Source organism: Centropristis striata, chromosome 10 (assembly GCF_030273125.1).
Source record: "Centropristis striata isolate RG_2023a ecotype Rhode Island chromosome 10, C.striata_1.0, whole genome shotgun sequence".
NCBI classification, from domain to species: domain Eukaryota; kingdom Metazoa; phylum Chordata; class Actinopteri; order Perciformes; family Serranidae; genus Centropristis; species Centropristis striata.
The window spans coordinates 31,574,929-31,598,518 of record NC_081526.1 but is presented as its reverse complement, the minus strand read 5'-3'; the positions used below and the strand labels follow the sequence as shown (position 1 = coordinate 31,598,518).

At 39.3% G+C, this 23,590-nt stretch overlaps 1 protein-coding gene across 3 annotated transcripts in view; it reads left to right on the top strand.

Annotated features, from left to right (window-relative positions):
* Positions 1 to 12,530, top strand: part of LOC131978962 (calcitonin gene-related peptide type 1 receptor) — a 43,309-nt gene extending 30,779 nt beyond the window's left edge. For 2 of the 3 annotated variants that reach the window (XM_059342812.1, XM_059342811.1), the window contains exons 8-13: positions 963 to 1,116; positions 1,355 to 1,415; positions 3,419 to 3,485; positions 4,870 to 5,088; positions 5,745 to 5,786; positions 7,436 to 12,530. In XM_059342812.1, the coding sequence (XP_059198795.1) occupies positions 963 to 1,116; positions 1,355 to 1,415; positions 3,419 to 3,485; positions 4,870 to 5,088; positions 5,745 to 5,786; positions 7,436 to 7,657 (765 nt within the window). In that variant the 3' untranslated portion in view covers positions 7,658 to 12,530. The remainder of the gene's footprint in view (positions 1 to 962; positions 1,117 to 1,354; positions 1,416 to 3,418; positions 3,486 to 4,869; positions 5,089 to 5,744; positions 5,787 to 7,435) is intronic. The other variant, XR_009395017.1, reaches the window with a different exon arrangement.
* The last annotated feature ends 11,060 nt before the right edge of the window (positions 12,531 to 23,590 follow it).

The window sequence follows — 23,590 nt, the reverse complement described above, 5'->3', positions numbered from 1 at the left end:
TTCTGATCCTGGTGACAGTATTTTCTATCATATACACGGTCGCCAATAAGGTTGCAATAATTTTGTTTTCAGACACAATCCTCTGTTAATTCCTATTTAAATGCATCAGTACTCACTTTGGAAGAGATTGATTGAATAAAGTTTTGAGAAGATGTACACATCATCTGTCAAGAATAAATCACATTGTCACAATCATTTCATGAATAGAGGGGGAAAAAAAATTGTATTCCAATTTTATGAGCAACAATGTATCTCAAGTCTAAAGCTCCCTCCAACAACAGTAATGAAATGTGTATTAAGAATAAAACAGAAGTAATAATGTTTGTTATAAATCACAATACAACACCCAGTCCAAAAAAATTGCGATGCTGTTACATTTTTAATTCGATAAAAACAGACTGCAGTGATTTTAAAATCCTTTTCGACCTACATTCAATTGAATTTCAGTACAAGGACAATTCTATGTTAATATACAGTACAGGCCAAAAGTTTGGACACACCTTCTCATTCAATGTGTTTCCTTTATTTTCATGACTATTTACATTGTAGATTCATCAAAACTATTAATGAACACATGTGGAATTATGTACTTAACAAAAAAGTATGAAATAACTGAAAACATGTCTTATATTCTAGTAAGCAAAGGGTGGTTACTTTGATGAATCTAAAATACAAGACATGTTTTCAGTTATTTCACACTTTTTTTGTTAAGTACATAATTCCATATGTGTTTATTCATAGTTTTGATGCCTTCAGTGAGAATCTACAATGTAAATAGTCATGAAAATAAAGAAAAACGCATTGAATGAGATGGGTGTGTCCAAACTTTTGGCCTGTAGTGTATATACACCTTCTGAAATAAAAACACCACATTTTACACATGATTTACAACTTTTTTTAACTGAGGTTGAACTGCGAAAGTACTGCATAACAGAACCTTCCGTGTGTTTTGTTCTCCCCAGACGAGCTGTAAAGTGTCACAGTTCATTCACCTCTACCTGTTTGGCTGCAATTACTTTTGGATGCTGTGTGAGGGAATATATCTGCACACTCTCATCGTGGTGGCCGTGTTCGCTGAGAAGCAGCACCTGATGTGGTACTACCTTTTAGGCTGGGGTAAGTCAGGATCACTTATAATAATGGAATGTTGGTTTCACTCTCTGAATTCTAGTTTAATAAAACAGAGAAAACAAGGTTTGCTTTCACGCTGATCTGTAACAACTGCACAGTGTTGTAAGTACAGGATTACAATAAGTCATTGTCTCAAGCTCACTGTACTTTTAAAGGAAATGTGACTGCAAGACTTAATCACTTTACTCTGCAACTGTGACTAATTTAACTTCCTCTTTTACAGGCTTTCCTCTGATTCCAGCATCCATACATGCCATCGCTCGGAGTTACTACTACAACGACAAGTAGGCATTCAAGTGCATGCTGTATTATAGTTTATATAACAGCGTATAGTAACATGAGTAGAGAAATCGAATGCCGAACAACAATAAACTGAATGATAAATCTGAATTAGGGCTGTTAAAGTTAATGCAATAATAACTTGATCACGCAAATTAGTTTTACTGACACTAATTGTTTTGACGCATAAATGCAGGTTGTCTTATGGCAACTAGCAGCAACGAATTAAGCTATTTGCAGTTGCTGTTAATGGGAACTGAGTTAGCACCAGAGTGAATCTAGTCTTGAATGCCATTTGCTAATGAAGCACAAAGCTAACAACGCAGACCGTCCTGTTTGCCCCGAAACATCTGGCTTGCAGCAGGTCAGTTCATATTCTAAAGGATGCAGGTCTGTGTGAAAACCCACCACAGTGTTGAAGATACACAACTTGTATAAAGACTCACCCTGCAATCAGTTACCTCAAGGTCCTTGTATGAAGTATAATAGGCTTCGGCTGGTGGTCGGTTGATAGTTTGAATCAATCAGCAATGCCTATCTAACTGTTAATGCTAGAGCGTTATTGTTTTTGCCAGAAAAACACTGCCATAGTGAATTTTAAGGTGTACATATAGCCCTTTTTCGAGGGGCTGTTTGAAGCCTGTGCCTAATCTCGAACTAGTTCTCCGTGTTTCGACAGCCAAACAACCAGCTCCCTGCCAGGAAAGCTGGTTCCGGAGCGTTGTATCATTCATTTTACTTGGTTTGTTTGACTGCAATGTGATCAATACCAGGTAGTCTGTGCTAGGTAAATAGTAAAGCCTGATTTCCAACAGGCGCGTTACTGCAGCGTCACGTCAGCGTCGCGTTCGCCGTTGCAAATAGGTAACACTCTAATCAATGAGAGCATTTCCACCGGGCGCGCTGCGTAACGTTACTGCAGCGTCGCGTCATCGTCTCTACGCGAGCATTAGGTAGGACTTCTATTTCTCCGCGAGACGCTGCCAAATCGCGTAAATCTCAACAGAGCAGATCGCACCAGACAGGAAGTCCGACTCAGAATCAACGTAAAACACTTCCGCCCGCTTTCAAAATAAAACACAATACGCAGTTCATGCAGCCTAAAACTACTTCACATCAACATTATGTTATGACCGGGGCACCAGATCAGCAATCAATCAATCAAAGGGTCTCAGAGGATCAGCGACACGGACGACAAGAGACTGATTGTTGAAGTGGAACATCATACAATCATTTATGACATAACATATCGTTTTTGTAAGGATAGATGGTCAGATCAACAGATCTTTCATGTCAGAGAAGCAAAGTAAGCTGTTGGTTGTTGTTGTTGTTGTTGTTTACTTTATACACACAGTTTATCCATAGACTGTATAAATAGAGTTTAGAGTTCATCACGGGATCTTGCAGTCTCCCGTATGGTCAGGATTATCGCGTGATCTCGTTATCTCGCGTGTATACGACCGGCTCACTAAGCTAACGTGACGCTGCTGTAACGCGCCCGGTGTGAATTGACACCGGGCAGAGGACGCAGCAAAACCGCGGTGGAGACATGCTGCTGCTGTAACGCGCCCAGTGGAAATCCCCAGTCAGACCTATCAGGCTAGCGTTAGCTTACAGCAAAGGCTTAAATTAACCTAGTAAATTGAGTCTTAATAAGAATGTAATCTTCATCCATAGCGATCAACACGAGCAGCACAAATCAATGGGACGATGGAGTTATGCACACAATGAACCAACCCTGAAGTATAATTCATCTGCAGTTGTTCATCATAAAAATGTTAGTCCTTTTGGTTCAGTCGTTTATTTAATCACAACAAAAATAATCATCCTATATTCTGTCAATATGATAGAGATGTTGAACAAAGCGTTGGACCTCGCTGATAGCTTCTTTCATCAATCCCCCCACTAAGCTTTTGATTTTAATTAATTTGCTCTGCATCATGAGTCAGCTGTCGAGTGCTGCACTGATACTGTTGTGTTCTCTGCTGTTCTCTCTGCTCTTTTCTAGCTGTTGGATTAGCTCCAAAACATCGCTACTCTACATCATCCACGGCCCCATCTGTGCTGCTCTTTTGGTAAGAAGTGTCAATCTTTTCCCTGACACCAATCACTTACAATGAAATAAATCAAAAATAATGTTTTTATGATTTGTTCCATGTTTCTCTTGGATGAAAGTTTTTTTTATTGCACAATGGATAAAAAACAAAGTGGTGCCTGTTTTGCAGCCTTCTGAGTGGACACTGTGGGGGGTCTGAAAGCAGGACATGTTTTCATTGCATGCATAATAGTGTTTATCTTGCGAAATCAATGCATCTGCCCCTGTGAGGATCCGCCCACTGGTCCCCAAGCATATGTTGCGTTCTAGGAATTCACCTAATCAGCACAGCCGGGCATGCTTCAGAGAAAACTGGTCCCTTAAGACTGTCGCAGGACTAAATGTTCAGTGCTAAAAACCTTTAAAATGCTTTGGTTAGGTTTCAGGCTAAAAGAGAGTTCTTGGTGTTGTTTTTCTCAGAATGGATTTTTTTTTTTTTTACTTTTTGCTTAAAACGGTTTAGGATTAAGGATTTAGAATAACAAGAGAAATTGTGGCATCTGTTTGTAGCCTGAGTAGTATTGACCGGTCATGTTTGAGCAGGCTTTGGTTGAATGCAGGTAAACAGTCTGAACTGATATCTCAGAACCCATCAAATGACAATTTAGCTTTCTATTCCCTTTTCTTTTCATTAATTTACATTGACATGCAGATATATGTTCATAGAGATTAGCCAGAACGTCATTTGGACCTAAAACAAGTACAAAAAGTATCGTTTCAGTTGCTAACTGAACTGTAAACAATGCCAGGTGAATAGGAGAGCTAGCCTGGATATCTGGTTGCTTCACTGCACTGTTACAAATTGTAACAGATTCTACGGGTTTAGGTTTAAGTAGTTATGTACAAATGAAGCTTCATGAACCATTTTCTTTATTTTTAAGGAGCAAAATAGATAGCTCTCTTTTCAACTAAGGTTTGAACGCACACTAAATAACCATCCCTTTAGCACTTTTCTTTAAACCAAGAGCAACATCTATGGGACTCATAAAATAAAGAAAATGTTTCATGAAGCTTCATTTAAACATCACTACCTGTAGGAGCTGTCACTTTTGGGCTAATCCCCACCTGTAGAGGATAAAGCCTATATGAAATAGAACCTCAGATTTAATAGTCATTTTCCCCAGAGGTTAAATTATACATATTGTTCTTTATAGTGATTGTCATAGATATGATTTCCAATGTGCCACCATCATAAAATACCACCATGTCTTGGCTTAAAATGTCTGCTAAAGGCTAACGTATACCATTTATTTTTAAGGTTTTAATAGTGTGAATGTCCATCTTATCCTAGCGACGTCTTTAACCAGATAACAGTATACAACAGACTATTATGCTGACATATTGATGTCGTTTTTCCTGTCTAGGTCAATTTGTTCTTTCTACTCAACATTGTGCGAGTGCTCATCACCAAATTGAAGGTGACCCATCAAGCGGAGTCTAGTCTCTACATGAAAGCCGTGAGAGCAACCCTCATCCTGGTGCCTCTTCTGGGAATCCAGTATGTCCTGCTTCCCTACAAGCCTGGGGGACGGGTGTCCTCGGAAATATACGACTACATCATGCACATACTAATGCATTACCAGGTGAGATGATGGTCAGTGTGGAGGTTAATCAGCCAAAACCACCTAGACCGTTCAATTGTGGTGATTGTCCTTTGAAAGAAAACAGATGGACAGCTGTACATTGTGTCGTAGTCTTAAATGCATGCCCGGAGTATATTTTTAGAATGCTATTCAGAGTTTACAGTCTGCTGTACTGAAGTGTTCCTGTGCACTATTTATGAAGTCCTGCTGTCCTTGAAACATGTATGTCATTTATTATGAAACTCGGTTAAATGTTAGCAGCTCCCTTCCTCCAATTCCAGAGACATTTATTTGACTAGAAGGAACTGTTGCCCGGACATGAACCACATCTTAGCTTTCAGCAAAAGCTGAGCATTCCCATCGGCCTCCAACAAGACTTTGTTTATGTAGTGCGTGGTGGAGGAACAGCAGGAAGGAAGGCATGAATTATCTGAGCTGAAAGGGGGCTGAAATCAGTTGGATGTTGGCGAGGTGTTATCTGATCATGCTGAGCTGTAACAGCATGGGCAGAGCAGGGGGAACGTCTTGAGCAACAGGCCGAATCAGCTCACGGAATGTCTTCAGTTTGATCTCAAAGCTTAAAATATCACCAACAAACAAGTGACTGTTGATGCTTAAAGTCAGCTATTTAGATGTGTTTTCCTTTTTTATTCCAGGGTCTACTGGTGGCCACCATCTTCTGCTTTTTCAACGGAGAAGTAAGATAGCGTTATGCCCTTTCACTGTTATTCCTTTTCTTTTTTATACTTGCATGTGCACATACACACACTCATCCACACTTCCCCTTTGTGATAGACCACTTCCTCTGCATGACCCTCCGAGCAGGATGGTGAATTAGAGGAATGTCTTGACAGGCTCAGTGCTACAGGGCTAAAGATTGTTGTTGGCAAGCAGCCATGGATTGTACACTAATTGCTATCAATTATTTAGGTGATTGATCTGCATTCAAAATAGCCTGTGTTTGCCTGAAGTCAATGTCTTACAAAGGCCAATGAATAACTGATTCAAAAGGGTTAACACAAAGTGGAGCTTTGCTGCTATCTCATAAAGGAATACACTTTAGGCACATAGGAAGCATGTATGAAGAGCTTTGATAAAAACATAGTGTTTCAGAGAGAATTTACAGCCAAACAAAGATGTTTTGAAGATAGGATCAAAACCACAGGAGACTAAAAGCCTTCAATGTATTCATTAATTGTGTTGTGGTTATAAGAGGGAGTTATGCTGGAACTATCCTTTGAAGAACAAATTTGTCCTTACATCAAGCATTTCTGTGCAGTGTCTCCAGCAGATATGCTCTGTACAAGTTGCCAAACCTGGGGTCTGTTCAATAAAGCAAGTCTAACAAATTAAGCGAGTTGATTCAGTTGCAAAAAGCAAGTTAAATACAACATAGTTCAAACTTACTTATATGGTACGGATTCAACTGAAAATGAGTTGGACTACCTGTAATACATGGCTTATTTGTTAAACTTGCTTTATTGAACATGCCGCTGGCTACTTCACAATGAGAACAACAGTTGATCGCCAACAAATAATTGTTGGGAATAATCCCCCCATAAAGCACAAATTGTCTCTTTACTAGAGCTGTCAGAATTAACTAAATATTATTAATTAATTCCATACTTAACATGTTTAAAAAACAAATTTAATGCAATTAACACAGTGAAAAAGTTGTGGGATAAGTTTTAAAGAAACAAGATACTGGTATCTTCGCTGTATATCTAAAGGAAACAAGGAGAGTAAAGGAATTCATTGGTACCAACCGAAGACAGGTTAAGATTCGATGGGGAAAAATTGGCATTCGTCATTTCAGCTACCTGGGGAAAGCTATTGTAAGCTATATTGTTGAGTTGCCTCTGAGCAAAATGCTATCTGGTAAGCAGCGTTGTAGTATATATGTCTAGGGCTTTTATTGTGAAATGACTACTACTGATATAGGACACCATTAATAATTTGCCGTCTTTGAGCCTTTGTGCTATTATTTTCTAACCTCTATGAGTACTGACAGAAATGTATTTTCCTGAGACGTCCTACTCCATTGGAGACAGAACTGCACAGTGAAAGCAAGGCTTATAGGGAACCAATCCAAACACTGACGGTGTGATGATGATCTCAATATTATATAGTCATTATATTGTGCAACAACATTCACATCATACTTGCAAGTTAATGGGAAAAAACTTGTCTATTGCCACTTGAAGCTCAGGCTAAACACATCTCAGGCTTTGCTCCATACCTCACCTCCCTTAAGTGTATTTCCCAAATATGTTAGATGATAGTTCTCTCTCAAAGAATGAATCATTAGCAGTCTCATTAATATGTGAAATGTGCTTTCTATGGTCAGGTCCAAGCGGTTTTGAGGAGGCACTGGAACCAGTATCAAATCCAGTTTGGAAGCAGCATAGGGAACCACTCGGATGCGCTACGATCAGCCTCGTACACTGCTTCCTCCATCACAGAGGTACAGGGCTGCTACAGCATTGACAGCCACACAGAACACATGAACGGCAAGGGCTGCCATGACGCCGACGCCTCCATCTTGAAGTCAGACAGTCCCTTCGCCTGACGACGACACTCTTCCCAAAGCCTACCCGCCCCTTAAAAACTGCAGCATGTTTGGAGTTCCGTGGCAAACAGGGAAATTTGCCTCTTCTTTAGATACAATGTTGGAATAAATGAGTGAGGAAAAGGATGGCTCTAACCCACCTGAAGGAAACTGTCACCTATCCGTCACACCGGCACAGGCCCTTTAACAGCACTGTACGGTGAGCTCGATACAACTATTCCTGCGCTGTGTTTTGTCTCCAATCTGACACTGAACTGCTTCACTTGACTTTGGATGCATTCTGATTATCATGATATTGTTGCGATCTCTCTGCCTGACAAAATACTTTTTAAATGGATGAATATTAACTGCTTGACTGTCCTTCTGGGGTCATGTTGTGCACAAAAAGCCTTTGGTTACACTGTAAATTATTTTGACATGGTTAGTGCCAAACCAAGAAATCCTTGCCTGCCTCATTTTTATTTTTTTGTTATTTTCAATATAAAATCAGAACGAAGATAGGACGTCTAACAGGTGCATAATAATATATTATAGCTATGTTATATCTTTCACATGTTAAACTTAATTTATCTGAACATATTCTTGTTTATTAAATAAAATAAATACCGTATAGTATTTATTAAAGTTGACATTTTTTCAAAATTACTCAAATAGGATTGGTTGCCCGCTTCATGTAAACTTTCAATGTATTTCCTGTTCGTTTTGGTGTTTGTTCTATGTGTGCAGTTGATGCAGATGATTTACAGAATCATACCGTTAGCTTGCAAGCTTCATTTTTAGAGCTTTTATCATGCTAATGTTTGAGTGTGTTTAAGTAAACCTTAGTGACCTGTGCATCCTGTAAACCACAGTAGGTTGTAATGTAACTTGTTAACACAATATTATCACCGAGAAGCCATCATCACCACATGTACTCATTACACTCGAATGTAACAGTGATGTTTGAAGACCTGGTTCTGAACGTGTACGTATCACATTCCCATTCACTGCTGTCTTTAGCCTTACTCCACTTACATTACTTCAACATAACCATATATAAGCATTACTGTGCGTTCAGACAGAAAACAGCTCTGCGTTAAAAAACGAGGAGTCAAACAGTGAGAGATTAAAACGCAATCTAGGAAGGCCAGTTTGAGTGCTAGATGGATGTCTTTTAAAAGATTCAGTTGTGATACAATACTCACATGCCATACGTTAACAGCTGTAATCATTCCTTCTGTTCGCACAAGTTCTCAAAAATAAACGACAGAAGAGGTCGTATGTCAGTACCACAAATTACGACGAAGTACGTATCGCAGTACAGCGGTGCTACTAAAATTAGCACAAACGTCGCACCCTCGCGGATGTAAAAAAGGCTGCATTTTCTGTGGATTTATATTATAAAACCACTGACCTAGGTTTAGGGCAAAAAAACTGTTAAGCGATATAAAAGATTTATTTAAACAGTAAATTAAATGTACGCAAATGCCAGAAAATCAGTTGTTACAAGAGTCACGTAACTACCACATGTTATGTCAAAAACTCGATTCACGGAACTGACGTAAACAACGTAGCTTAAGTTAAAAATCATTTACTTTTGTTTTCACATGAAACCCCGCTCTCCTGGGTGAAAGTCTGCCGCGGGAATCTGCTCTTTTAAACTTTGCTTGGCTGTCAATCACTACTACGTCAGCAAGATGGCGGCGGACGCATTGCAACAGACGGCGAAATATAAATATATAAATATAACTATTTTTTTCGCTGTCTGTACACACGACCTATACTGACATTTTTGAGGGGAAGTAGGCTGGTTTGTGCTAGTTAACTAGCTCTGTTTTTACTGACAAGTCAACCGTTAATAGTACACTGAATAAAAATGTGTCTTTCAACGTGTGTTTGTACTAAAAGACACTCTAAATAATTGAAAACATTTTTATTTACGGATACACCTTGCTAGCTAAGCTATATTGCTAGCTGATATCTCAGTTCCTCCCTCTTATCCAAATATGGTCACTTCTTGCTCCAAAAAAAAAGGAAAAAGAATGCCAACCTTGAGGCTATAAAAAGTTAGTCCTCAAACCAATGGGTTATATCTCTGTGGCTATGTCCACTTCATTTATACCGTCTCCGGTTGTTAGCCATATCAGGCTAAGTATCTTCATGCTAGCTAGTTGCGTCTAGGTTTATTAATATTTATTTAGGAAGAACTTTTGTAATAAAAAGGCCTTAACTTGAGAAGATATCCACTGTATTTGGCTAACTTGCTGCTTACTGTGTTCTCTAGCTTTTAGTAGTTGCTTCATATTTAGTATGTAGAGGGGGAACAATTACAGCGACCAATAGCTCTTTAAACATACGTATGGCATGCGAACATTGTGTTAAGATAGGTTTGAAAATAAAGTAAGTTAGGTTTGACTTTTTCAAAGGACGACCGTGCATTTTTATGTCAGAGCCTGCTGTTACAAAAGCAGTTTTTTTGTGCAATGTCAATCTGAACACAGCCTTATTCAGGAGTGATAATAATATCACGTCTCACGAGACGATGTGCAAAAAAATACCGCAAAAAAGTTACCTTTGTGAAGCATTTAGCTTAAGATGGCCGTGTCTAAACCAGGTCAGACACATTTTACAGATAATGAAGCAGTCATTTTATCCACACAAACCCAAATCCTGTTTGTACTCATCACTTAAGAACATGTTAACATGTCGTCCATAATGCTGGGAACATGAGTCACTATCAGCTGATGTAAATATTTTTGTAGATCTAGCATTTTTGAGATGAGGGCAAGTTGAACGTGTGTGTGTGTGTGTGTATGATTTATATATACAGTATTTATGAGTACATTATACTCAGACGCATTCAACCATGAAGCAACCGTCTTATGTGACAGTGTGTGGGGCGTTGATAAAGAACTTGTTTGTTATTTTAGAATGGAAATGGGGGAATGGGTTGGGGAACTGGGTATCTGCCTGACAAAATTATTTGATATTATCCTTGGTAGAGTCTATCACCTTTCTATGTGGCCTGTGTTTGAAAGCGAAGAAAGAAAAGAATCACTGCCTTCTGTGGAAGTTATTTATGCCATATTACCAGAGCAGACATAAATATGTTTTGTGAAAGTAAGTATGATATGTGGAGACTTACAGTCAACCTTCCAAAAGTGCATGTTTTCTTTGTTATTTCGGTGAAGAATATTGAAAACAAAAACATACATAATGCTTTCCAAATCTTTTTTTCTTCCAATCATGAGTCATTTTATAATAATGTCAATCTCAATATTCTCAGTCTTTAACTGTGATGACCTTCAGCAATTTTGATTCCAGACACAACAGGAAAAGTGACATATTTTTCAGAAATGTATATATTTCTATATCCCTGTTTGTATCCTGCCCTGAAATATGAACCGAAGGGGATTTTTTTAACTAGCACCCCCACTATCAGTGTCCTGCACGTTTTCTCTTTCTAAAATGCTTTAACTCGATATGTTTCTCGGATACAATTTGTATGAAAAAGTAAGATTAAGTGACTGTGCTAACTTGTGACTTTAAGTCGAGCAACATTGGTAATAACTTACATTAATGTTGTGCTTGTCTTTTCAACAGCTGCCGTTGCTACGAACAACCACGGTGCGTTCAGCTGAGTTAACAGGGTCACTTCTTAAACTGTAACACCAGAGACTATGGAAGGAGAAATGCTATTTAACGCAGGAACAAACACTGACACAACACTGGTGCTGTCAGTCACGACATTAGTGTCGTTAACTGTTCAAAGTTAGCCACACTCATGTCATTAGTGCAAAATAATGCGTTTAGTTCACCAAAAATATGAGTATTTTTATGCACAACAGTCCTCCTAATTAAATGTAATGATTGCCATTTTTAACACATTTTTAAGGTTGTGCAACTGTTGCAGTTTGCCAAAAAACAACCTATTTAGGCATGATATTAGATGGACAATAAAGTAAATAACATACTCCCTAAAGTGACTTAACTATGTAGCTGACATAGCTACCAGAAGTGAAATAGTGGGTCTCTTGGGTCAAAGTCCTAGGTTTGTCTGATACATCCACCACCCCTTAGTGGACCCTTTTGTTCTTTATACCCCATATCTATACTTCACCCTTTGCTTTTTCACTCCATAATGTCAATTCCACCTTGGCATCCTTCATAATTACAATGGCCACAAACTACCTACAAATGTAAATATGGGTTGTAATAAGATGCTGTAGAAATGATACATAGGTCCATATTTTAGGTGGGGAGATTTTTTTTGCTGCCAATGTTTGAGTTAAAGGGTTAATTTCGGATAGGAACATATTGACAGTATTCTAAAGTAACAGTGTGGCACTTTTTTATTCAGATCTGCAGGACAGTTCCTCCACTGAATTACAAACTATACAGCTTACATTTATGACAGTCACAGTTATCTGCAGCAAGCAATTCATCCACAATAACAGCATTATGAAGTCTTCATAAACCGAATCATTTACTGTGTAGTGATGCATCATAATCTCTTATGAAGCTACAGATATTTACTCAGCTGTGGAAAAGCCAGAGACAAATGTAGTAACTCCTATGTACCTTTTTAAGTTGTGTATTTATGTGTGAAATATTTTCATATGACTCCAAAGGGTTTGTGAAGGTGACATGTTGTAAAGTATGACAAAAGCATTAAGGGCAATGTCTGTGGTTTTTGTTTATACTGTACTGTATTTAACTTTGGTAGTCTTGACACATTGACTCCACACTGCTGTCTGAATGTAACTAGTTGTGTTTTATTATCTGTGAAAAACATATAGACTATATATTTACGTACAATGTGTCCTTTTTTATTATTTCACTGAATTAGACAATGTTGCTATCTTGTGTGTATCTGCATACGAATACAGTATAGCACAGCACCAGCTCTAGTGTTTTTGATTCTTTTTATTTTCTTAATTGTGAGACCATACTGTTGCACACACTCTGTCACACATTTTGGTATGATTTCCTTTGGACTTTGGTATGTGAAGGTCGGTCCAGCCCCAGTGTGTTGGGATACTCATAACTGAACTTTATTAGTGATATACTACAATCAAGGTGCACAACTGCTTTATATCTTATCTATATGAACAGCACACTTTATCATTCCAGTATTCGATGAAATGTCATTACCAGTGCAGGTAGTTCTCTGGTCGGGTTATTAAAGGTCCGGTCCCTCCTCATGCTTTAACAACACAACAGGAATGTAAGAATACTCAGCGAGAAAGTTAATGTGATGAATATGTGACGATTAAAATCGATGACATGACAAATGAAATGCAGTACTCTTTTAAAAAAGCATGGCGATATCTACGTATGACTTAACTTTTAGGTCTATATACAGAGGCTAAGTCTGTCCTCTTCCAATGGACCACCACGGCACCTTTGGAATTAATATGTTAGATACTTAATGGTGAGCAAATAATTTTATATATAATTTTTTTTTTTTATCCTGTTTGAAATGGCTTATTAGGCATTAGGCATTCCCTGTGTTCCAGGCGGTGTCTGTGGTGTGTTCAGGCTCCTTGACAAAGACAAAACACTGTTTTTCTGCCTTTTTTTCCCTCATAAATCTGCTACTTTTTTCACATAGATGGCACTTTTTTTCTCTTAAATGTGGGACTTTCTCTCGCAAATTTGCCAATCTTCTCGCAGATAAACCATTTTAAATCTCGTAATTCTGTGACTTTTTTTCTTAGTAGATTTGCCACTTTAATCTCATAAATTTGCGAGTTTTTTTCTCAAAATATTACCCCCCACTCCCCCGGATCGGTATTTTTTTTTTTCATACTTGGCCCTAATATGCTGTTGTAGAAATGTACCATGATATACACATGTTTGCCGCAAAAAAATTTTGCAAGTCAAGTAAAAAAAACACTGAAAATACCTTATTATAAATAAACATAATGTCTCATTATTTATTTCCCAGATGAATTTCTGGAATGTAAGTAACCAGGGCTGACTGTGTACAGCCTGTGATTTTTTAAGAGGAATGTTGCCCCAGACACCCAGTTTACATTACTGAAAATGCAAGAGCTTTCATCAGCGGGCCATAGACTCAGTCAGCATTGCACTGCTTAATTCAGTGATAGATAGTGACATGGCAGGCATTATTTAAAGGAAAATCTTTGAGATAAAAACGTTGAAATCAATGAGACCATTACTGTCATAAATCAAATGCTGCTCTGAAAGGATACATTATTAATGAAGATTGAGTGCGATCCTTATGGAATATTTAGTGGTGTAATATTATTCATGAAATTATGAGATACATTAATGCAGGGCTGCTGGATTATGCACAAGTGGCATATTTTGTCATTGCACTATATTACCAACACACTCCATCCCTATTTACACACTCCACTTTGTTGTGATTGTCTTTTGTCCAGTATCTGCCTCAAAACAAAGAAGTACAATAGCACAAGTGTACAGCTAAGCCCCTATTTAATGAGTCGTCTCCCCACAAGAATGTGTTCATCCTGTCATTTCACAAGCTGCTCTGAGAGGAGTTCAAAAGTTCATTCACAACTCTCTAACTGAACAACACAAGGCTAAAGACCAGCCCCCTCTGTATTCCATTTCATCCAAGTATAACTCTCTGTACTACTCATTTACTGCTGCTCCACTGCATCCAACCAGCCTCAGCTGGTGCGTATCTAACTCACCGGCAGCTTAAATATCTAAGACGCAATTGTCACCTTAGCAACAGTTGTAAAAATGAAATATCTTCACAATAAAATGTTTGAGGCACATATTTCTTGCTGTTGGAGGTGAACGAACATTTTTTCTCTGCTGCTGGTGGCTTGTCTCCCTCTTATGTGACCTGAATAAGTAAGGCTGCACACCACTTCCTGGTAACTAGTGAGGGTAAGCTGCTTTAGGGCGCTGTCGCCTGCACTTAGCCTCAAAAGCAGTGATACATTTGTACACACAGCATGGGAGATATTACATTGTTTTCTAATTTACACTTTCTGTCAAGAGTGAAAGAGTATTTTCTTTCCAACTTAGACATCATATTTTGTATATCTTGATTTGGATTAGCACCAGAATTCAATGTGCAACATCAACTACTTTAGACTAAATTAAAGGTCCAATGTGTAAGATATGGCCAAAATGTAAGATTTCTGTTGAAAACATTCTAAAAATTACTTGAAGAGGTTACAATTGTGAAAGACGTGTTGCAGATGTCTACTGAAATGGGCATGTAAAGCCTACTAGCCGTAGTCCGTCCTGTTCTGTTTGTATCGTCCAGTTTGCCCTCATTCCAACTGAAGAGGACAAAGAACTAGAGCTGCCCTGAAGGTTTGTCAATCAAGTTGAAGGTGTAGCCACCAGTTAGTGGCACAGTAAGCATAAAGATGGCTGAAGCTTTTTGCAAGCAACCGTCATCACCATCCTAATCATCCATTCCCAGGAAAAAGATGGGTTTGATGCTGACTGGTAAGTAAAATCTTACATTGGCTATTTAACGAAATGCATCTTTAATGCAACTGATGGAACAAAAATATATTACAAATGGTGTTGATATATTGTTTTTATGTGGCTATTGTCTTGCTGCAGCCTTTCTAAACTGACCTAAGGAATCAAGTTTGGCATTTTGGTCATTGCATGCTTGGTTTTTAGGTTTTGCCATTTTAGCTTTTTGAAGCCAGAAGTGACCATATTTGGACAAGAGGATGCAGTTAAGTTGTCAGATAGCACTAGCCAGTTAGCTTGGTTAGAAAGGTGCAAAAGTTGATAGCTGACTCCGAGAGTGGCTTTTCAGACAACCAAATACTAAATGTTAAATGTTTACTAAAAAGAAAAAATGTGACAATCAACTTTCATGAACTGAAAACAAAAACACACAGTGCATCATGGTAGACCTGTCAATAAATAGCAAGACATGCCCTATCTATTTTACTCTAAATGGGACAAACATTTAGAAAACTAACATCAGATGATTTACACCATAAGCACGTTAGGAAAATGTTTACTAATAAACCAAGCGAGGTGTACGGTAATTTCCTAAAGACTTGAGTCAAGCAGATTGAGAAATTTCATTCAGTGACAGGGAAATTAGTGTGGATTCCATTCTGGGCAAGGGAAAATATAATAGTTTTTACTATTTTTGCTTTGTACATTGAGAATGGAAAGTTTCACAGGATGAGAAGGCGCCATTGTGTGTGCTTGTTGCTATCTAATCACCCCCACCCTGCACTCCTCCATGACAACAGAGGAAATGGTGAAGAAAGGAGGCCTTTAACTTGATGAAAACATTTACCCTGTCTTGTACTGATAGCTGCTGTTGTGTATATGTAGGAGAAAGGTCAACACTGGAAAGACGCTGAGAAAGTTTGTTTACCTTTGGGAATCTCGGAAATTACTGCCAACAGGTCAGACAAGTGCGTTTTTAGAGAACGTTGACTGCGCTGAGGGAACACTTACTGTTGGATGGGCTTTTTTATCAAGATCATCTTGTCCTGTAAATGTTTATGTGGATATCCAGAGGGGAGCCATCAACACCAAATGCTGAAGTTCTTATTTTAAAGACTCTTCCTAAAATGAGGCTATTACTATGCACCACACATCTATCTTTCCATCCATCTGTTCACCCACTCATACAGATTTTCCTCACTTTTCCTGGTCATGATATGGTGGCAACCCAAATACCCTTTCCCCTAGCAGCATCTTCCAGCTCTGCACCCTAGTTTAATGCTAATTTGGCAGAGGCACACATGGGTCGGCCATGTTTTGAGCTGTCCAACAGTGTAAAATGCAAGCTTTGATGATAACTAATGTAACATGCTAATTTTTGCTCGTTTACGCGATACTTTAAGAAAGCTAAACTAGCCACAAGGTTTAGGGATGTCAGTGCTGGCTAGCTGGTTGGTTGGTCGGTCGGCTGGCTGGCTGGTTGGTTGGTTGTACGGTTGCTTGGTCTGTCGGTTGGCTGGTTGGTTGGTTGATTGGTCGGTCGGTTGACTGGTTGTATGGTTGATTGGTCAGTCAGTTGGTTGGTTGGTTGTTTGGTTGATTTGTTGGTTGGTCAGTCCACCATTTTCATTTCATGAAATTTGGGATAGACATTCATATCCCCCAGAAAATCAATCCTGTTTGGTCATTATCAGCATCATCATACTTTTTCTATTCGTCCAATATTGTGGTTTTTGACCAAATGTTTTCAAAGCTGATTATGTTTTCATCAGCCCCAGCTGTAATGTTTATTGCAATGAAGCAAATAGTTGCATGCTTACACACTAAATTATGTAGAGAACATGACATCAGCATGTTAGTATTGTCATTGTAAGCATGCTAATTTTAGCATTTAGCTCAAAGCCCCAATGTGCCTACAGCCTCAGAAGGAGGCTATGGTGCCTGCAGACCTTTTCTGTGTTAGGGCTTAAATCTTTCTGTCAGCTCCGTCTGGTTTAGCTACTACGGTTCATTCCTGTCTGTCAGCACCATTGGGTGGCTGTGAGATTTTCAAGTTACATGTTTCTGATATCCTACCCTGATGGATCAGTACGAGTCTTCTGTCCAAACATCCAAACTATCCACGTAATTGGCTGGTTGATTCCCACTGCTAAACGTGATAATGAAGCTTTGGGCATGGAAACATTTGGATCATGTGTCTGTGCTTGAGCTCATTTTCATGTTGATGATTCTTCCTGTCGTGAAATATTAAATGTTTATTGCGCTGTATTTAATAAAAAGGGTTTAATCCAGAGTGGGTGGGGAACACCACAATTAGACTGGTTTAAATTAGAGGCGATACGGATTTTACGTTATTACTTGAGCAACACAGTGTACCAGGAAATTGAGTCTAACTCTGTCTGACCTCTTCCAAGCACTCTTTCTCTTCCCTGCCTATCTCTTCATCTCTCTCTGAACCCTGACAGACTTCTCTTTATATCCCATAGCTTCCCAGCAGGGGCCTCCTTGGGATCACAGCATGGACAGGTGCAGATATCTGAGAGTCTTGCTGTTGCTTCTCTCTCTCTGACTGTGTGTGCGGTGACGGGTTCACCAAGCTTTCCCATTCCTTGGGAAACACCCAGGGGGGCTTTGGCTTACAGGATGTGAAATTGTGAGACAGTGCAATGTTTTAGAGGTCTTTTTTTTACTATTATATTTTGTTGTAGGGGTTTAAAGAAACCCCAAGAACTTTCTTTTTGTATTGAACATGCCCCCTGGACAAATGCGAGTGTTTCCACGGGCACCAGACTGCTGTAAGAAACGCCTGTTTCTAGTTCTCCTGTGCCTCATTTCCAACGAGGGGGTGTGGGTCAACGATTACCTGGTGTCAGTGTTGGCTCTCGGGAAGCTGGGAACTTGCAGTGAAGCATTGCAGGTCAACGACAGCAGCAAAACCAGATCTGGGTCTGTCCGAGATGGGCTGGAGGCCTCACTGGTGTCTGAGCTGAAGGATGTTCTGGAGAACCTGCATGACTTCGTCTGAATCTGACCTTGAATCACTATGACAGGCATTTAGAATAACTAAATACAAATAGTCAATGCTCTCAGGTATGGTCCCATTTGCTTATCTAGGTTGTATACAGGCATCAAAATGAAATTAAGACTGTACAATGAGCATTTATAGCGGGAGGGGAATAATGTTATATTAAAAAAGTCTCTCATAAGTACCAGGGAGATGCAGGTGGAGTGGAAAAGCTCCAACATATCTAGTGCCTGGTGCTGGCAGGAGGTTGGAATGAGCTAACGTGATCTTGTCTATGGAGGAGACCAGTAAGGGAAGAAGAGGATCTGTTACTGAGCGCTGTGTCTTTGGTGAGAAGTAATTTGAACTGAATGCTTTTGTCAGAGGAGGATGAGTGATGCAAGAGTAGGAGAGTATGTGATCAAACAGGCAGCAGAGATCGTATTCTTTTTTAGCTGCAACCAATAGCTCTAGATTGGTTAGTTGGTCCACAAAAATGTCCCCACCCTCTAGCGGCCACAGTTTTCGCCCTTGGAGGCTGAAATTTGGTATGGACGCTGTTAGAGATTACCGTATTTTCCGCACTATAAGGTGCACCAGAGTATAAGCCGCAGCAGCTAAATTGAATGATGTGTACATATATAAGCCGCACTGGACTATAAGCTGCAGGTGTTTTAATGTTTAATTACCATATGTAAGGGTTCGTGCACAGAGGGGATTGTTGGGAAAGAGATGGTTGCTTGAGGAAGCTTCTTTTACAGCCAGATTGACTGTCTTTAACTTAAAAGCTGCATCATATGCATTTCTACGTTTGTTTTCCATAATGAGGGTTTGTGCATGAAAACTTCCTTTGCACAAACTATCTCGCTCTCGTAATGTCGGTCTTGCTCTCGTTCTGTCTCTCGTACCACTCTCGGTTTCACTTTTACTTTTGCGCTCCCTCCTACACAAAACGCTACGGCACGGCGACTCCGACAAACTAAGTAGCTTTCGACACAAATACACACAGACAAGTGAAAAATAGCTTAAAAGTATATGAAGGACCCCGAGCCGAGCATGACAGCCAAGCCGATCTGGTACGTACACCTGCCTCCAGCTTTTCCTGCTGGAGCCCGCCGCTCCTCGCGGACCTGTCATAGAGCCCATAGAGTTAAAGTTGGTGGACTGTAACCTGTAAAATCCATAGATTTAGGAGGTAACCTAGTGGCCGTTAGCTGTAAAAATCCATAGATTAGCAGAATCGAAAAATGGGGAAAAAGGCGCGGCTTATAGCCCGAAAATTACGGTAATAAAATTAGCAATTATCTGCATTATGACCTTTAGTAAAATGCTGCTTAGATATGTATTTTGTATATAAGTGTATTATAGCAAAGCATAAAACACATTTTATATGCCAGGCTCAGCACACAGAGTATCAACAGAAAGGACATACTGGTAACACTTTGCACATAACCACATATTTGAGGGCAAGCAAATGAAACACTGAAGCACCCTTTGTGCAACTATTCAAGGTCATGGGCCCGAACACTAGACAAGATACAGAAGTGCGATGTTAGCTTTTTTATTCCCCTGGGCGGTGTCCGGAAGCTGAAGCAGCAAGAGGCTAGGACTAGCCTGCGTGTCAACGAAATGGGCGGGCCGAGTCTAAACCAAAGTGCTGCCACAACAGTTTTCACCAATCAGATAGTCGCACATTCACATGATAAAACTCTGTAAAAGTAAGAATAGGTATCCTTTTCTGGGAGGTGGTTGCAGCTAACTGCTTAGCAGCCTGTGGTTTCTGAACACAGAAGGTCCATGTACATGCTCACTCTTTCATTATTGTCTTAAATAAATAGTCAAAAGGATTTTACTCATCTGTTCTGCAAAAAAACATCTCAAACAACGCCGAGGATGTGTGTGAGAAGGAGGCGCATATTTGTTTTCATGCCATGAAGCTATGCCTTAAAGGGCGTGTGGCAATGGGAGTGGCCTATGGTAAAAAAGGTGCATAACTTCCAAATGCATCCACAGACTTGCACAAGATTTTGTGGAAAGGTTATTAATGAGCCAAGGGACAGGTGATTTACTGTCATGCCAGTTGGCAAAAGGGGGTGTGGCAGTGGGACTGGTCTATAACAAAAAGCCACATTATGTCTAAATGAATTCAGATAGCAAACTCATGAACTGTTCTGTGACTCTTGAGGGAGGCAGAGGGTTCCCCTTTCAATAATGATGGTTTGCCCCACCCCCTATTTTAGTCTTAAATATCTCGATAGATAAGTGGACACAACTCAATATATCAACCTGCTCAGGAATACTAATAATAATTTTATTTAAGAAAAGGTTTCTGTCAGCAGCTGGCTGCTTTATTGGTCAACTTGTGATGTGTCTGTGGGTCTATTTCCAGCTTGAAGAGCTTCCAGGAAGCAGCTAATGCACATCAGCCAGAAAGCTGTTTGGCAGCTGACGGCGTGAGTGTGATGACAGGTGTATCGTAACAGTGGCACGGACACTGCAGAAAGTGTATGTTGCATATCTGTGCAGTGCAAAAAAACACTGAGAAGTGATACTGACATATAGTCCTAAAAGGTGCATATTGTGGAATTTTGCAATCCATACATGTTGTGCATTTGCGTCCATGGAAACGGACATACACAGACTGTGTGCTGTAACCGTCATACTTCCTGTGCCCTTGGATTTGACACCAGAGGTTTAGAGATTTAACTCCTTGCTAAATCCGTCGTCTGGAACTCGGAAGAGATCAACAGTTCACCTAACACCAGTAGCAGCAGCAATAGTTCCAATTCTGATGAGCAAGGTCAATGCCAAATCTGCTTTGTGTGTGTCTTATCATGACTCGTTTGTACTAGTTGATTAGTTCTATTTCCCTGTGTCAAAAAATTATGTTCACAAAGAGTAATAAGTTAAGATCAACCTGTGACATGCATACTTTGGTTCACATCTGTCTCTACAAAAATGGTACAATTGTCTGCATTAGCAACACTCTAGATCCAGAGTGAAATGTCTAGATGCGGAAGATTGCCATGACATTTTGAACAACCATAGTCCCAGAGTCTTTTCTGAAGAGACTTCCTGTGACTTATTGACCTGTCCGTGGTGATGGATGAAGTTTCACTTAACTATCAAAATAGCTCAACATCTGCTAGATGACAGTCTGTGTTTGATGATGATAATGGTGGGATCTCACAGAAATACATGAAGTCACCATAAGTTGTTAAGCTCCACATAACATGGTGGTGGCATCTAATGTGTTAAGACTAAGTTCAACACAGCACAGGGAGCAGGTCGGGATGGATGGGTCAAACAAATATAGGACTTTCAACTAAGAGACCTTCCTGCATGAAACCAGAAGTCAGTGTTGACTGAAGCCTATTTTCCAATTAAATCTTTAATTGGAAATCTGGCTTTCCAAAAAACCCAACATTTTTCTTTTGTTTTTGTGCAAAAGGTTACAAGCTTTATTCTTTCCTGGGACAAATAGCCCTGCAGTAGTCACTGGGATTTATCAGCTCCAGCTCTGATTGGCAGTGATGCAACCATAGCATGGACATGCTACCTATTTTTTTTGCAAAGTAGAATAATTTAGATTCCAGATTTTTCATTTAACAGTCAAGTTTTCTCTTCTTTTTTAATGACCATATACCTGAGAAACTAATGGCATTTCCATCAGCTGTACAAGTAATAGTAGTGCTGTTTAATCTTCAATCCTTGGGTGTGCTTGTGTTGCAATTGTCTCACCAAAACATTGAAATACCAGTGCATTACCTTTTTGCTCCTGGTATTTTTTATTGTACTGTGTATAAACATGATAGACAAGAATTGGAAACAAATAAAATCATTAATCTTATAATCTACAGCTTAGTAGTAGTATTGGGTTCTTATTGTGGACATGACCATTCTGCTGCAAAGAGCAATATTTAAATGGTACCAATGCAATGTATCCCATATTTTTTGTACTTGTCATTGGTTTCTTAGCAAACTGTTCCTTGCTTCATGAAGACAAAACAAGGTTTCCTCAAGTAAAATCTGTCGTTCAGCAAGTCGCTCTGGAATGTTCAACAATTTACACAAATCCTCTCAGTTAAGTAGAGAAAAGGGGAAGAAGTGGCTTGTTTATGGAGCCGACTATTCAGGACGTCTGCTAACAAGACAAACTGCAGAGAGTAGCTCTGCTATCACACGAGGAAATCTCTGCCCAGGTTGCTCCTTACTGAGAGGGCCACAAGCACTAAAGAGTCTTCCTGTAATTGTGAGGAACCACTGCCTTTAAGTGTGTACCCTCTTTGCTTGTTGTTGTAAAGATGGTTATGTTTCTCCACCCAAAAGTAACACATACTAGTGTGTAGTCGAGTGGTAATTAGAGGGGAAAAAATACTTAGGCAAAGCAAACCATACTACTAAGTATTTTTTGTAATCTGAGTCTCTGATGGTCCAGTTTTGGAGATCAAGGAGGAAGACTTGGCAGAATCAAGCTATTTCTTATGAAAATTTTGATCCAGGAGGCTGTTGTTCTTGTCCCATGTGAAAATAAAAATGAACTTTTGTTATTTCTAATTTTACGTAACTTGTGCGTTACCCTTGAGTAGCTACACCATATTTTACACCAGTGTAACTACTTCACTTTCAGTACTTGCGTCCATTTATGCTTATAATAAGCTGCATACCAGTATAAGTTAGTGCTAGTGTTGTTAGAGATCACCTTACCAAGCAGTGGACTGTGTGCTGCAGGTTTTTGCAGAAACCAGTGTGAGAGCAGGTCATGAAAATGCCCCGGCATGTCAACATAATGAACTGTGATAGGTGTGTGCAGCAATCAGCTGAATGAGCGTTGCACCTTGAAACATGTATTACACATGAATGCACACACAAAGCTTAGCTAGCACAGAGGGGCTCTTACTTAATAAATAATATAACTCAGTTTCCCCTTGTACTGCATAGATGTGGCAAAGTACCACCAGCTACTGCTACGGGATTTTAAAATAGTTGACCATGAAATGAAAAGATATTTTGCAGGGGGGGTTATGTCATCCCTTAAGCACTTTGCAACATGGAAAAAGTTTAAATTTATATACATGTATTTATCAATGAGAAAATCAAAAAACAATCAAAATGAGTTTTAAGTTTTGATTATCAAAATCAAAGAAAGGATCAGCAAAGTTAGCAGTAAAGCTATAACTTATCAATGCAGTGTGTGTAGAGTGAATATAAGCTTCTTAAGACCCAAGACAAGTTCCTGTGTCTTATTTGCCACCTGCTGAATAAAGTCAAGGGAGTGTTAGCAACACCTTCATCCCAGGCTCACTTAAAGTGGACTGCCCTCTAACGTGGACCAGTTTCTCTTTTTTGTGACAAGCCACTCCCAGCTTTCCTTAGTTTGGCCACTATATAACACTTGATACCATGTATCCTATCAAAAAAGAATTAAAAAATGAAAATGACAGTTGTCACACTTTAAAAACATAATCTGTTGATTTTTTTAATTATTAATTTATTTTTATTTTTTTTACAAA